The sequence below is a fragment of the Papio anubis genome, chromosome 7 (genome assembly GCF_008728515.1).
Source record: "Papio anubis isolate 15944 chromosome 7, Panubis1.0, whole genome shotgun sequence".
Lineage (NCBI taxonomy): Eukaryota > Metazoa > Chordata > Mammalia > Primates > Cercopithecidae > Papio > Papio anubis.
Genome location: NC_044982.1, coordinates 6,282,063 through 6,297,589, shown reverse-complemented (window position 1 = coordinate 6,297,589; position 15,527 = coordinate 6,282,063). Strand labels below are relative to the sequence as shown.

The 15,527-nt window shown below is 44.1% G+C and overlaps 1 protein-coding gene across 1 annotated transcript in view; it reads left to right on the top strand.

Annotated features, from left to right (window-relative positions):
- Positions 1 to 15,527, top strand: part of YY1 (YY1 transcription factor) — a 44,563-nt gene that overhangs the window by 14,177 nt on the left and 14,859 nt on the right. Inside the window, exon 2 of the mRNA XM_031667850.1 lies at positions 10,993 to 11,155. Coding sequence (XP_031523710.1) covers positions 10,993 to 11,155 — 163 coding nt within the window. The remainder of the gene's footprint in view (positions 1 to 10,992; positions 11,156 to 15,527) is intronic.

The following is a 15,527-nucleotide window of genomic DNA, read 5'->3' as shown; positions in this document are numbered from 1 at the left end:
TGGGCCAGGGGTTTATTTATATAATACCTTCAACCTTTTGAATAGTACCATATGCAGAAATAGAAGCTATTAAATGTGAGTTAATTGTCCTTCCCCATATATGACTAGTGTTGGCTAGATTTTGTTTTTCCACGCGTTCTATCTTAGGCCAATTTAGTCTTGGTCTAGTTGTTTTAGGTCATTGCATTTAGCCAGAGTGTTAGTGAGCACTGTAGTTACCTAATGGACAGTTTTGGGTAGAAGTTCCTAACGTGATGGTTGCCCACATCACCTTACCCCCTTGAATCAATGACTTGTATTCTCAGCTTTTTCCAAATAGGAATTCTGAGATTTGGCTTTAATTTGCCTTACCCAGTTGTGTTCTGGTAATTAACAGTCGTCAACTTAAGTTATATTGGTTAAAGAAACCCATTTCAGGCCAGGCATGGTGGCTCACACCTCTAACCCCAGGGATTTGGGAAGCCAAGGTAGGAGGATCACTTGAACCCAGGAGTTCAAGACTAGCTTGGGCAACATAGTGAGACCCCATCTCCACCAGGAAAAAAAAAAAAATCAACTGGGTGTGGTAGTGTGGTGGACCTGTGGTCTCAACTACTGGTGGAATGGGGTTGCTGAAGGAACACTGGAGCCAGGGAGGTCAAGGCTGCTTTGAGCAGTGATAGTGCCACTGCACTCCAGCCTGGGCAACAGAGTGAGACCCTGTCTCAAAGGAAAAGAAAGAAAGAAACCCATAGAAACTTGTAATAGGGGCTAACTATGTCCTGTGAAACAATAAAAGGGATCATTAGGTCCTGTCCTCAAGAGAAACTCCAGCAAGGAATAGATATATAACAATTTTTAATGACCTATAGTGTCTCCAGACAATTTTTTTAAAGCAGATTTAGATATTTGCTTCCTGAACATGTTTTACCTAGATGTACATTTGATATTACCCCATTGCTAGTCAATAGAAATCAATAACATTCATAGCATAATTTGACATTCATAGTGGGTCAGTAAACACTCTCCTCTATGTAGCAAAATCTTTTTCAGTAGTAACTATGAAGGGAATGGTATTTTTAGTAGCAATGGAGTTTTGCCATGTTAGCCAGGCTCATCTTTTTTATTTTTTGAGACGGAGTCTTGCTCTGTTGCCCAGCCTGGAATGCAGTGGCGTGATCTCGGCTCACTGCAACCTCTGCCTCTCGGGTTCAAGTGATTCTCCCTCCTCGGCCTCCCAAAGTGCTGGGATTATAGGCATGAGCCACTGCACCTGGCCAAGATATTTTTTTGAACAAAGCAACTTACATGTACATATGGCCTGTAATGTAATAAATAAAAATTACTAGCTTCTTTTATAGCATCATAAATTTTTATTCTATCTGGTAAAAACTTCTGATTTTCTTTTTGCAAAAATTAGTAAAATGGCCAAATGATAGCAAATATTGACATTATTTAATGTATTGCTTTACTGTGTGTCCAGCTTTTGAAAATGAGGCAGGTCAAATATTGTCCTTTTGGTTTCTTCTGGCAACAAAAGCTAGTGTCTTGTCATTTCTCTAGAAGTCTTCTTTGCAGCTTGATTTTTTTCCTGTATGTTTCATTTCTTTTCCTTTCCTATCCTGTCCTTTCCTTTCCTTTTTTTTGAGACGGAGTCTTACTCTGTCACCCAGGCTGGAGTGCAGTGGCGCGCTTTCAACTTACTGTAACCTCTACCTCCCAGGTTCAAGCAATTCATTTGCTTCAGTCTCCCGAGTAGCTGGAATTACAAGCGTGTGCCACCATGCCTGCTGACTTTTGTAGAGATGGATTTTTGCCATGTTGGCCAGACTGGTCTTGAACTCCTGACCTTGGGTGATGAGCCCGCTTTGGCCTCCCAAAGTGCTGAGATTACAGGTGCAGGCACCGGGCCCAGCCTATTTCTTTTCTTTTTTTTTTTTTTTTTTTTGAGGCGGGTCGTTCTATCCCAGGCTGGAGTGCAGTGGCCGATCTCGGCTCACTACAAGCTCCGCCCGGGTTCCAGCCATTCTCCGGCCTCAGCCTCCCGAGTAGCTGGGACAGAGCGCCACCACCTCACCCGGCTAGTTTTTGTATTTTTTTAGTAGAGCTGAGGGTTTCACCGTGTTAGCCAGGATGGTCTCGATCTCCTGACCTCGTGATCCGTAGATCTCGACCTCCCAAAGTGCTGGGATTACGGGCTTGAGCCACAGCATGACCTATTTTCTTTTTCTTTATTCTTTTTTTTTTTTTTTTTTCCTCTTTTTTTTTCCCCCTTTTTTCTTTTTTTTTTTTTTTTTTCTTTTTCCTCTTTTTTTTCCCCCTTTTTTCTTTTTTTTTTCTTTTTTTCTTTTTTTGAGTCGAAGTCTCACACTGTCACCTGGGCTAGAGTACAGTGGTGTGATCTCGGATCACTACAACATCCGCCTCCCGGGTTCAAGCGATTCTCCTGCCTCAGCCTCCCAAGTAGCTGGAATTACAGACGCCTGCCACCACGCCCATCTAATTTTTTTCTTTCTTTTTTTTTTTTTTAATTTTAATTTTTAGTAGTGATGGGGTTTCACTATGTTGGCCAGGCTGGTCTCAAACAATCCTGACCTCGTGATCCACCCGCCTTGGCCTCCGAAAGTGCTAGGATTACAGATGTGACCCACTGTGCCCAGCCAGCCTATTTTCTTACATTTTCTTGTTAACCCTCTTCACAATTTCTGTGCACTGGTCTTCAGAGAGTTCCTCTAGTTATCTTCCTTGCAGGAAACACTGTTTTTTAAGGAATAAGTCATAAACATGTGATAATGTGTGTCTTAAATCTGTATCTTATGAAAACATACAATAACCACAAAAATTATTTCAAACTTAGACCAACAAAAGTTTTTTTTTTTTTTAAGGCAAGAAACTGATATTGTTTAAAAGTGTGGGAGGGCCAGGCACAGTGGCTTATGCCTGTAATCCCAGCACTTTGGGAGGCTGAGGTAGGCGGATCACCTGAGGTCAGGAGTTAGAGACTAGCCTGGCCAACGTGGTGAAACCCCATCTCTGCTAAAAATACAAAAAATTTCTGAGCGTGGTGGTGTGCCCCTGTGATCCCAGCTACTTGGGAGGCTGAGACAGGAGAATCGCTTGAACCTGGGAGGCGGAGGTTGCAGTGGGCCAAGATCGCACCACTGCACTCCAACCTGGGGGACAGAGGGAGACTCCGTCTCAGGATGGATGGATGGGTGGGTGGGTGGATGGATGGATAGATAAGTGTGTAATGTGGTAATGATCAAGAGTACACTTATTTTCAGCCAGTTTTATTACAGTTTTAAAATTATGTACAGACCATGCAGCCCTCTCTTTTCTGTGCTTAGGGCAGACTGCTTTTGCTGTATGCCACTTAGCACTTGATACATCACTGAGTACAATTTTCTTTAGACAGGACTAGTTGTCTCCCTACCTGTGGACATCTCTCTTCAGTCTCCTTTGCAAAGTCTTCCTGATTCTCTTAATATTAGAATTGTTCAGGTTTTGGTTCTAAGCCTTCTCCTCTCTGACTATATTCTTTTTCAGTAGATAATCTTACAATGTCTTTCTGTGGCTTTCAGTGCAGTCTGAGTCAGGCATGGTATTGTGGGCCTATAGTCCCACCTACTTGGGAGGCTGAAGCAGGAGGGTCAGTTGAGTCTAGGAGTTTGAGGCCGCAATGAGCTATGATCGTGCCATTGCACTCTCGTCTGGTCAACAGAGCCAGACCCTGTCAAAAAAAAAAAAAAATCTATATGCCAGTGATTCTCACAGATTCCCATATAATTCTCTGTAACCTAGGTTTCTTGTCCCCTGTACTTGCATATCTAGTTGCCTTTTTGAGGTCTGCGCCTTAGATTTTGCACAGATACCTCAAACCAAAGAGGAACTCTAAATCTTCTGCATGTCGTCTCTTTCCCGCTCTTGTCCTCCATCTCAGCAAATGACACCACCATCTTCTAAGAATTACAAGCAAGAAACTCAGGTGGCATACTTGGCACCCCTGTTCCTCCCCAACCCATCTGATTCATTATCTAGCCATGTTTATTTCTCCATCCATTAACAGATGGATGAACAAAATGGTATGTATGTACAGAATATTATTCAGCCATGAAGAGGAATGGAATGTTGTTACGTGTTACAACAGGTGGGTCTTAAAAACATTATGCTTAGTGAAATAAACCAGGCATGGATGGCAAATACTGTATGATTCAACTGGTATGAGGTACCTGAAATAGGCAAATTTATAGAGACAGAAAGTAGAATTGAGGTTAGCAGGTGCTGAGGGGAAGTGAAAGTTCTTATGTAATGGATATAGAGTTTTTTGCAGGAATGAAGAAAACATTTGAGTATAGATAGTGGTGATGGTTACACATTCGGAATGTATTTAATGGCACTAAATTGTACACTTACGTATGGTTAAAATGATAAGTATTATGGTAATGTGTATTTTACCACCTTTTTTTTTTTTTAATGAAAACCATGGAAATACAGAGGTTGGATTTGGCCAACTGGCTCTACTAGCTGATTCCTGATATAGGTCATAAAGTCTTGTCAGCATCTACTTTAGGCTTCTTTCATATGTTTTTTTGGTATCTGATTCTGAATTATTTTAGTGGCATCGTGAGGGTTCTTGATACTCTTCGGTGTTGATACTGTACGTCACTTGCACTTGATATGTCGCTGAGTTAAATTCTCTTTAGACAGAGCTAGTTGTCTCCCTACCTGCGGATATACCTCTTCAGTCCCCTTGCAAAGTCTTCCTCAGTCTCTCAATATTGGAATTGCTCACATTTGGGTCCTTTTTTTTTTTTTTCGAGACAGAGTCTCGCTCTGTCGCCCGGGCTGGAGTGCAGTGGCGCGATCTTGGCTCACTGCAAGCTCCGCCTCCCGGGTTCACGCCATTCTCCTGCCTCAGCCTCCTGAGTAGCTGGGACTACAGGCGCCCGCCACTGCGCCCGGCTAATTTTTTTATTTTTTTTTTAGTAGAGACGGGGTTTCACCGTGGTCTCGATCTCCTGACCTTGTGATCCGCCCGCCTCGGCCTCCCAAAGTGCTGGGATTACAGGCGTGAGCCACCGCGCCCGGCACATTTGGGTTCTGAGCCCCACTCAAGTATTTCCTCATTTGACTTCCCTCACTGGACTGTAAGTTCCTTGAGAGCACACTCTTTGTTTCCAGCTTTTATTCCTAGTACCCAGAACAATACCAGGCACATAGGAGGCCCTCAATATATGTAGAACTAATGAAGAAAATCATTTAGCCTGTGATTCCTTTATGCCATGAGTTCAGTCTTCTGTCTCAGCACACTTGAGACATGCCCTCTGGGGTGGACTGCATGTTTGTGTCTCTCCCAGATTCATGTGTTGAAATCTTAACCCTCAGTGTGATGGTATTAGAGGGTAGGTCCTTTGGTGGGTAACTTAGGTCTGAGGGTGGGACCCTAATGCATGGGATTAGTGCCCTATAAAAGAGACCCCAGAGTGCTAGCTCTCTGGTCCTCTCTACACTATATGAGAAGACAATGTGAAGATGGCTATCTGCAAACCAGGGAGTAGGCCCTCACCAAAAACACCACCATGCTGGCATATTGATCTTGGACTTCTAGATTCCAAACTGTGGGAAATAAATGTTGCTTAAGCCACCCAATCTATGTTTTTGTTGTAGCAGCCCAAATGGATTAAGACACTTTCATCAGTAGCTTATTCAGAGTAGTACTGATTCTCAACATTGCTATCATTGTGTATCAGAAATACGAAACATGGCTCACACCTGTAATCCCAGCACTTTGGTAGGCCAAGGCAGATTGCTTGAGCCCAGGAGTTCAAAACCAGCCTAGGTAACATAGTGAGACCACATCTCTACAAAAAATAAAATCAGCCCAGCCTGTCTGTGGTCCCAGTTACATGGGAGGCTGAGGTGGGAGGATTGCTTGAGCCTTGGAGGTCAAGGCTGCAGTGAGCCATGATTGCTCCACTGCACTCCAGCCTGGGCAACAGAGCGAGACTGTGTCTCAAAAAGAAAAGAAAAAACAACAGAAATATAAAACATGAGGACAAATAGCTCCCTTGGCCACCAAAGTATTTCTGTACCACTTGAAAGTTTTGATATAGAAGTAGATGTGCCCAGGCTAGAGGGATAGGCACGTGAAGGGGGTGTCAGTAGGAGCAGGCAGCCCTGGGAACAGGAATGAAATTAACTAATTTGAGTCCTGCTGGGCACGGTGGCTCACGCCTGTAATCCCAGCACTTTGGGAGGCTGAGATGGCAGATCAGGAGGTCAGGAGATGGAGACCATTCTGGCTAACACAGTGAAACCCCGTCTCTACTAAAAAATACAAAAAAAAAAAGTAGCCGGGCGAGGTGGCAGGCGCCTGTAGTCCCAGCTACTCGGGAGGCTGAGGCAGGAGAATGGCGTGAACCCGGGAGGCGGAGCTTGCAGTGAGCTGAGATCCGGCCACTGCACTCCAGCCTGGGTGACAGAGCGAGACTCCGTCTCAAAAAAAAAAAAAAGAGTGGAGGCTGGGCCGGGTACGGTGGCTCACGTCTGTAATGCCAGCACTTTGGGAGGCCGAGGCGGGCGGATCATGAGGTCAGGAGATCGAGACCATCCTGGCTAACACGGTGAAACCCCGTCTCTACTAAAAAATACAAAAAATTAGCCGGGCGTGGTGGTGGGCGCCTGTAGTCCCAGCTACTCGGGAGGCTGAGACAGGAGAACGGCGTAAACCTGGGAGGCGGAGCTTGCAGTGAGCTGAGATCTGGCCACTGCACTCTAGCATGGGCGACAGACCGAGACTCTGTCTCGGAAAAAAAAAAAAAAAAGGAATTTGAGTCCTGACTTTGTGACTTAGGGTCAGTAACCACATTTCCTGTCCCTTTTTCTAAATACATCCAGCTATTTTTTTTCCTAGGCCCCACCATCCATCTGTGTGGATAGATAATCTTCATCTGTGAATAGATAACCTTGGGTATATTATCACTAGTGTTCTTTCTGGTTCCAAACAAGAGGCAGCAGAGCTTAACAGTTAAGCATATAAATCTTAGGGGTAGACTTCATGAGTTTACACCTGCCTCTTCCTAGCCAGTTAACCCTGAGCAGGTTACTTAACATCTCTGTGCCTGCACATTCTCCTCAGTAAAATGAAAAAATCTGTGATTCCTTGTAATGATGTATAATTATGTTTCCTAGAATGAAGAGTGGTGGAATTAGAGAGGCATTTAAAGTTTACAGTTGCATTCAGTGCTTTTCATTGCTGAGAGTTATTGAACTTGATGATGACCACTTGAATCAAATGGAAGCTCTGTGCTATCTTGATCTTCCTCTCATACTCCAGCTTTGCTCTGAGGTCAGAAAGCTGTGTGTTAAAGCAGTTATATGTAGTTTTTGGTGGTTGTAGATTTCGTTTTGGTTTGGTTTTTGGTCTTGATTTTTAACACTGGTGGAAAGGTAATTCAAGGTAAGAGTTGAAGCCAGTTTCACTTCTGAACGATTTTATTTTACTACTTTTGGTGAGACAAACAATTTGTTTGAGAAACAAAAACTTGCAGTTAGCCTTGAAAATTGTGGAGTACCTGTTTCTAATTTAGGCATCAAAGGTAGAAGATGACTTGTTTTTGGCCTTTGGGCACTTCTACTCTACCTTAAGAGGCAAGACCGGCCAGGCACAGTTTCTCACCTGGAATCCCAACGCTTTGGGAAGCCAAGGTAGGTGGATCACGAGGTCAAGAGATTGAGACCATCCTGGCCAACATGGTGAAACCCTGTTTCTACTAAAAATACAAACAATTAGCTGGGCATGGTGGTGTGTGCCTGTAGTCCCGGCTAATCAGGAGGTGGAGCCAGGAGAATCGCTTGAACCCGGGAGGCGGAGGTTGCAGTGAGCCGAGATTGCGCCATTGCACTCCAGCCTGGGCGACACAGTGAGACTCCATCTCAAAAAAAAAAGAGGCAAGACCAACAAAAATTTAAACTGAAGTGATTGAGTCAAGAAATAATCTAGGAGCTCAAAGAAAAAGTAGGAATCAACACTGGACTGATAAAATCAACACACCCTCAAATTCTGGGGAATTTGAGCTATACTTTGGAGGGGAGGCTGGGTTGAGAAGAGAGGTGGTAAGAGACAGCAAAACTCACACTTACTGAAAACCTCCTGCCATGCACTTGTGAATTTAACCCATGAGAAAAGCTGGTTAGAATATAGAAGGCATGTGCAAAGGAGAAATAAAAGGTAAGACCAGGTATGTTGTTAAAGTGGGACCAGACAGCATCGGACCCAGAATGCCAGACTGAAATAATTTACAGCAGCATTGAAGGGATTATACCATAGGTGAGAATATATCAGCTGTATTTTCTGTGGCAATTTATCCTTTGCAGTATCACTAGAGAACATAATTGTGAAAATCAATTAAGAAACTACTACAATCATTTTGGTTTGAGATAATAGGAAATAAGTTGATGGCAGTGGATCAAAGAGAAGACTGGTGTCTTTTGGTTTTGTTTTTTGTTTTTTTTGTGTGTGTTTTTTTTCTTTTGAGACGGAGTCTTGCTCTGTCACCCGGGGTGGAGTGCAATGGCGCAATCTTGGCTCACTGCAACCTCCGCCACCCGGGTTTAGGTGATTCTCCTGCCTCAGCCTCCCAAGTAGCTGGGCTTACAGGCGCCCGCCACCACAGCTGGCTAATTTTTGTATTTTCAGTAGAGTTGGGGTTTCATCATGTTGGCCAGGTTGGTCTTGAGCTCCCAAAATGTGGGGATTACAGGCATGAGCCACTGTGCCCTGGCCGAGAGATCTTTTAAAGGGGATCAATAGGATTTGGTGTCTGAGATGTGGAAAATGAATTATATGGGGTCTGAATATATGAATAAATATATATAAATAATATATATACTTATATATAGAAAATATATATGGTTGTTTTGTTGTTGTTGAGACAGAGTCTCGCTTTGTCACCCAGGTTGGAGTATACTGGCCCAATCTCGGCTCAGTGCAACCTCCGCCTCCCAGGTTCAAGCGATTCTCCTGCCTCAGCCTCCTGAGTAGCTGGGATTACAGGCGCCCGCCACCACGCCCGGCTAATATTTTGTATTTTTAGTAGAGACGGGGTTTCATCGTGTTAGCCAGGATGGTCTTGATCTCCTGACCGTGTGAGCCACCGTACCCGGCGCCCCCCCGCACCCCACTTTTTTTTTTTTTTTTTTTTTTGGCAGTCTTTCTCTAGACTGAAGTTGCAGTGATGTGGTCACGGCTCACTACAGCCTCGACCTCTGGGGCTCAAGTGATTATCCTGCCTCAGCCTCCCAAGTAGCTGGGACTACAGGCATGCACCCCATGCCTGGCTAATTTTAATTTTTTTGTGGAGACAGGGTCTGTCCCTTTGTTGCCCAGGCTGGTCTCGGAACTTCTGGGCTTAAGTGATCCTCCTGTCTTGACCTCCCAGAGTGCTGGGATTACAGGCATGAGCCACTGCACGTGGCCTATTTTTTGTAACCTGTTGGATTTGAGATGATAGTAAGTCATGCAAGTAGAGATGTTGTACATTTGTTTGAACATATGCTTGTTTATTTTTATTTTTTGTTTTGTTTTTTGAGACAGAATTTCACTCTGTCACCCAGGCTGGAGGGCATTGGCACTATCTCAGTTCACTGCGACCTCTGCCTCCTGGTTCAGGCAATTCTCCTGCCTCAGCCTCCTGAGTAGCTGGGATTACAGGCATGCACCACCATGCCCGGCTAATTTTTGTATTTTTTTTTTTTTTTCTTTTTCTTTTTTTTTTTTTTTTTTTGAGACGGAGTCTTGCTCTGTCGCCCAGGCTGGAGTGCAGTGGCCGGATCTCAGCTCACTGCAATCTCCGCCTCCCGGGTTCACGCCATTCTCCTGCCTCAGCCTCCCAAGTAGCTGGGACTACAGGCGCCTGCCACCACCATGCCCAGCTAATTTTTTGTATTTTTTAGTAGAGATGGGGTTTCACCATGTTAGCCAGGATGGTCTCGATCTTCTGACCTCGTGATCCGCCCGTCTCGGCCTCCCAAAGTGCTGGGATTACAGGCTTGAGCCACCGCGCCCGGCCTAATTTTTGTATTTTTAAGCAGATGGAGTTTTGCCGTGTTGTCCAGTCTGGTCTCAAACTCCTAACTGCAAGCAGTTCACCCGCCTCAGCCTTCCAAAGTGCTGGGATTATAGGCATGAACCACTGGTGCTGGGCTGAACATATTTTTATTCAGGGCCAGCTATCTGCAGATTTTGAACAAGGCTCTGTAAATCCATGGGATCAAAACTGACCAACCTTCATGTCCTTACGCAGTTTACAGTCTAGTGGGAAGTTGACAAAACCACACAGCTATAATTACAAATTGTAGTCAATGGAAATTGCATGAATAAACACCTTGAGGTTAGGGTAGATGGGCCATGATACAGTTGAGGCGCTAAAGGGCCACAATAGAGGAGTGAAGAGGGAGGAGGCTGGAGAGGTAGCAAGAGACTAGCTAAGAGGTCTGTGAAATCAGATTTGAATCAGCACCACAGAATTGGTAGTTGCCAGGAAATGTGTGTGGTGTGAGTAAAAAGCTGAAATCTAGGCTGGGTGTGGTGGCTTATGCCTGTAATATTAGGACTTTAGGAGGCCAAGGCAGGAGGATCGCTTGAGTGCAGGTGTTCCAGACCAGCCTGGGCAACATTGTGAGACCCTGTTTCTACAATAAATAAAAATAATTAGCTGGGTGTGGTGGCACATGCCTGTAGTCCCAGCTACTCAGGAGACTGAGGTGTGGGGATTGCTTGAGCCCAGGAGTTTGAGGTTGAATGAGCCATGATCGTGATTGGGCCACTGCACTCCAGCTGGGTGACAGTGAGACCCGTTCCCTAAAAAAAAAAAAAAAAGAAGAAGAAAAAGAAAACAATTGAGCTGGTGGCTATAAATCACCCATTTAAGAAGTTACTGGTGAAAGCAGTTTTTGTAGTTTTTAAAATTTATTTACTCAGCTAAAGATAATCAATCTCATGATGTGTTTCAGATGAAAAAAAAGATATTGACCATGAGACTGTGGTTGAAGAACAGATCATTGGCGAGAACTCACCTCCTGATTATTCAGAATATATGACAGGAAAGAAACTTCCTCCTGGAGGAATACCTGGCATTGACCTCTCAGATCCCAAACAACTGGCAGAATTTGCTAGGTAAGTTATAAGAACTTTACTTTCTTTTAATTATAGAAAGTGCTTGAGTCTTGACAGCTATGTTTTCCTGTGCCTAAGTCAAAATGGTGGTTTGTATTCTTTCTCTAGGGCAATTCCTGAAAACAAAAGCTGTCCGTTTTGGGTTTTTTTGTTTGTTTGTTTTTTGTTTCTGTTTTTTTGAGACGGAGCCTCCCTCTGTCACCCAGGCTGGAGTGCATTGGTGCGATCTCGGCTCACTGAAACCTCTGCCTCCCAGGTTCAAGCAATTCTAACAGTCAGTTTTAGTTTTAGTAGTAGCTATGCTATTAATGTAAGTGGCAGCATTTTAGATCCTTGCAGTAAGATGAAGCAAATACCCTTTATTTATAGGCATTGTATGTGAGCAAATAAAATTGCCCGTAATTTGTTTTGGAATGGATATCTTCCACACTGCCTTATGGCTTCTTTGTACACATTTTATTTTTTATTTATTTATTTATTTACTTATTTATTTTTTGAGACAGAGTCTCGCTGTGTCTCCCAGGCTGGAGTGCAGTGGGCGCGATCTTGGCTCACTGCAAACTCCGCCGCCTCCTGGGTTCACGCCATTCTCCTGCCTCAGCGTCCCCCGAGAACCTGGGACTACAGGCGCCCGCCACCATGCCCGGCTAATTTTTTTGTATTTTCAGTAGAGACAGGGTTTCACCATGTTCGCCAGGATGGTCTTGATCTCCTGACCTCATGATCCGCCCGCCTTGGCCTCCCAAAGTGCTGGGATTACAGGCGTGAGCCACCGCGCCCAGCTTATTTTTTATATTTTTGAGGCAAGAGTCTTGCTCTCTTGCCCAGGCTGGAGTGCAGTGGTGCAATTTCAGCTCACTGCAACCTCTACCTCCCTGGTTCAAGCGATTCTTCTGCCTCAGCCTCCCAAGTAGCTGGGATTATGGGTGTGTGCCACCACGCCCAGCCAATTTTTATGTTTAGTAGAGACAGGGTTTCATCCTGTTGGCCAGTCTGGTCTCGAACTCCTGGTCTCAAGTGATCCGCCTGCTTCCACCTCCTAGAATGCTAGGATACAGGCGTGAGCCACTGTGCCCAGCCCGTAGTACACATTTTAAATTTGGGTGTGTTGTATTGGTCTATGCTGCTGGAGACCTGGGTCTGTACTAGATTCATCCAGCTGACCACTGGAAAGGATTTCATAAATTTGTATTCATCTTATCAGTTAAGCTCCTGGTATGTTAATTTAAGCTGGCATGACAGGAGGAGATGAAGTTATTTATGGCTGGGACATGGCGAGCAGTGGAGACACTCTGAACCCATTGGTTGGGTGTGTTTGTTTTGCCTAAAGTGGGTTGGGTTCTTATAGAAGCCTACTTTTTGTATTACTTTCTAGTACTATTTGGCAGTTTGTACAAGGAGCTGAAAATACCCACAAAGATGTAAACTTTTAAATTAAATGAACTAATAAAATAAACTCTGGAGCAGAAAGCCTAATGCCTTTCCATACCTGAGGTTGAATGGAACCTGGAATAGCTCAGGAAATTTCGGCAAGGGCAGGATCAAGAAGAAAGAAATTCTTTTGATCTTGCACATTCTAAGAATAGAGTGAGTTGCATTTTTTTTTTCTTTTGAGAGCAGAGTGGTAGAGGTGGAGACCCTTCAGTGTCCTGGCTTCCTTCTTGGCCCTGCCGAAAACAAGGTGGGCAGTTCCTGCCACCTGGAGCTCCTTTCCCCACTTGTCAAATGGGCATTAAGAATTCCATTGTGATTTGATACATGGGGGTTCTCAACCCTTTATTCTCTCCAGTGAAACTATAGCTATAATTTATAATATATGCATTATTTGTAGTTTATCATGACTTAAAACTATCCTTTTGTTAATGACATTCCAGCTTTTATTGACATTCATATTTCAAATACAGTTATGTAAATATTAACTGCCCTTTCCCCAAAAAAAGTAACAAAAATGGAATCTGTAGGGTTCTTAGTCAACTGTGAAGTTTTGGACAGATTGAGTCAAGTATTATGCCAGTGTTTAATGTTGTCATGTGTTCTGTTTTTTTTCTTTTTTGACCACGCCATCGCACTCCAACCTGGGCAACAAGGGTGAAACTCCTTCCAAAAAAAAAAAAAAAGAGGGAGAGGGAAGGAAGGAAGGAAAGAAACTACAAAAGATAATGGAAAAGATTTAGAAACAGATTGACTGTGTGCTTGGTGGGGCACGCGGGGTAGGAGTAAGAGCATGCTTAACATTTTCGTGCTTTTAGCCACTGCTCATTAGATGACTCTAGCCCCGGCTTACTTCCTGAAAACCACCTCAAGTCCAACATGGATGTTTTATTATTAACAGCATCTCAAACCAAATACTGACTACTCTGAGCCCCAAACGAGAACACTGAAGCTTTTTTTTTTTGAGATGGAGTCTCACTCTTGTCACCCAGGCTGGAGTGCCAGTGGTATGATCTCGGCTCACTGCAACCTCTGCCACCCAGGTTCAAGTGATCTCATGCCTCAGCCTCCAAAGTAGCTAGGATTACAGGCGCCGCCACCACACCCGGCTAATTTTTGTATTTTTAGTAGAGATGAGGTTTCGCCATCTTGGCCAGGCTGGTCTTGAACTCCTAACCTCGTGATCCATCTGCCTCGGCTTCCCAAAGGGCTGGGATTATAGGTGTGAGCCACCACACCTGGCCTTTTGAAGCTTTAAATTACAATTGTGATTCTCCTCTGTCCACATGGCTGGGGAGGCCTCAGAATCTTGGCAGGAGGCGAAAGGCATTTCTTACATGGTGGTGGCAAGAGAAAAATGAGGAAGAAGCAAAAGTGGAAACCCCTGATAAACCCATCTCATCTTGTGAGACTTAACTATCATGAGAATAGCATGGGAAAGACTGGTCCCCATGATTCAGTTACCTCGCCCCAGGTCCCACCTACAACATGTGGGAATCCTGGGAGATAGAATTCAAGTTGAGATTTGGGTGAGGACACAGTGAAACCGTGTCAGAGGGTAAGAGAGCCCAGTGGCAGAGTAAAAGCATCATTCAGACAAGTAGAAGGAGACTCAGGAGGTACTAGAGAGGGGAATAAAACCTTTCGGTTATACATTGTGAAGGAGCTGCAGTGGAGGGCAGAGGCTGAGGGAAAGGTTTTGAAGAGAGGAGTCTATGTGTGGTGAGCAGTAAAGCTGTTAGGTGTTGGTGACCCTTGGCACTGCTTACCCTCCTTGGAGCGTTGGAGCAGCTGATCTAAAAGTTTGTCCCCAGTCTTCTGAACAGAAAATCCAGGGACACATGTTACTGTGGGGAAGGTAACATGGCTACCTTAGACCAACTCCTTAAGAAGGGGACCACCCACAGAGTCTGGCACCCGGGTACCAGCTAGCCATCCAAAACACCAACACTGAAGAACCTAAAAGTTTCAGTGAGATAGGCCATCGACTGGAAAGAATAATAGACCTGAATGAGACTTTTCTTCAGTAGCAGAGGATAATTAGAGGCAATAAAACAATGCTTTGAGAGGAAAAATTACTGTAAACATCATAGAGTTCTTGATCTAGCAAAGCTATCAAGTCAGATACAAGAACAAGAGATGACAATTTTAGAGACCCAAGGATTTATGTTGCATGTACCCTTTCTGAGGAGGTAAGTTGAAGATACAATATAGCGAAATGAGGATGAACATCAGAAGGAAGATTTCCTAGTGCACAACAACCAAGAGGACAGCTGTGCAGCAGGCTAGAAAATGTATTCCATTTAGAATAGAAAGTTGGCTGGCTGTAAGAATTTCTTAAGTAAAAGTCAGTTTCATTCAGTAGTGGGTAGAGTGAGTAAGAAGTGGTATGGAAAAGGGTCTTCTGAAAAAGAAAAGGCAATTGGAAACTCCATGAAAAGGGGTGAAGGGGTAGGGCAAAGAAAGCCATAGCCTAAAAAATAGGGCCTAATTTTGACAGTATTGAAAGAGAGAGCTCCTTTGACCTGACTCTGGGAAGATTCTCTCCTTGCAGCTCCTGTGTTGTACTTGTAGAGCATTAAGTGTGATCCTAGCACACTGTTTTAATATTTGCATAATCACAATATGAATGTAAATAGCATTTCTTTTATTAACCTGTTAAAAGATTTCATTTTTGTATAGAAGAGAATGAAATCTTGCTCGTCTTGACAGTGTAAAAAGTAAAGTTACAGAGTTTGGGCCCTGTGAGGTGGGTCAAGGGTTGGGCTCCCTCATCCATATTCTACATAGTAGCTCTTTTTTTTTTTTAAATGGAGTCTTGCTCTGTCGCCAGGCTGGAGTGCAAGTGGTACAATCTCGGCTCACTGCAACCTCTCTACCTCCTGGATTCAAACTATTCTCCTGCCTCAGCCTCCCAAATAGCTGGGACTAACAGGCGCAC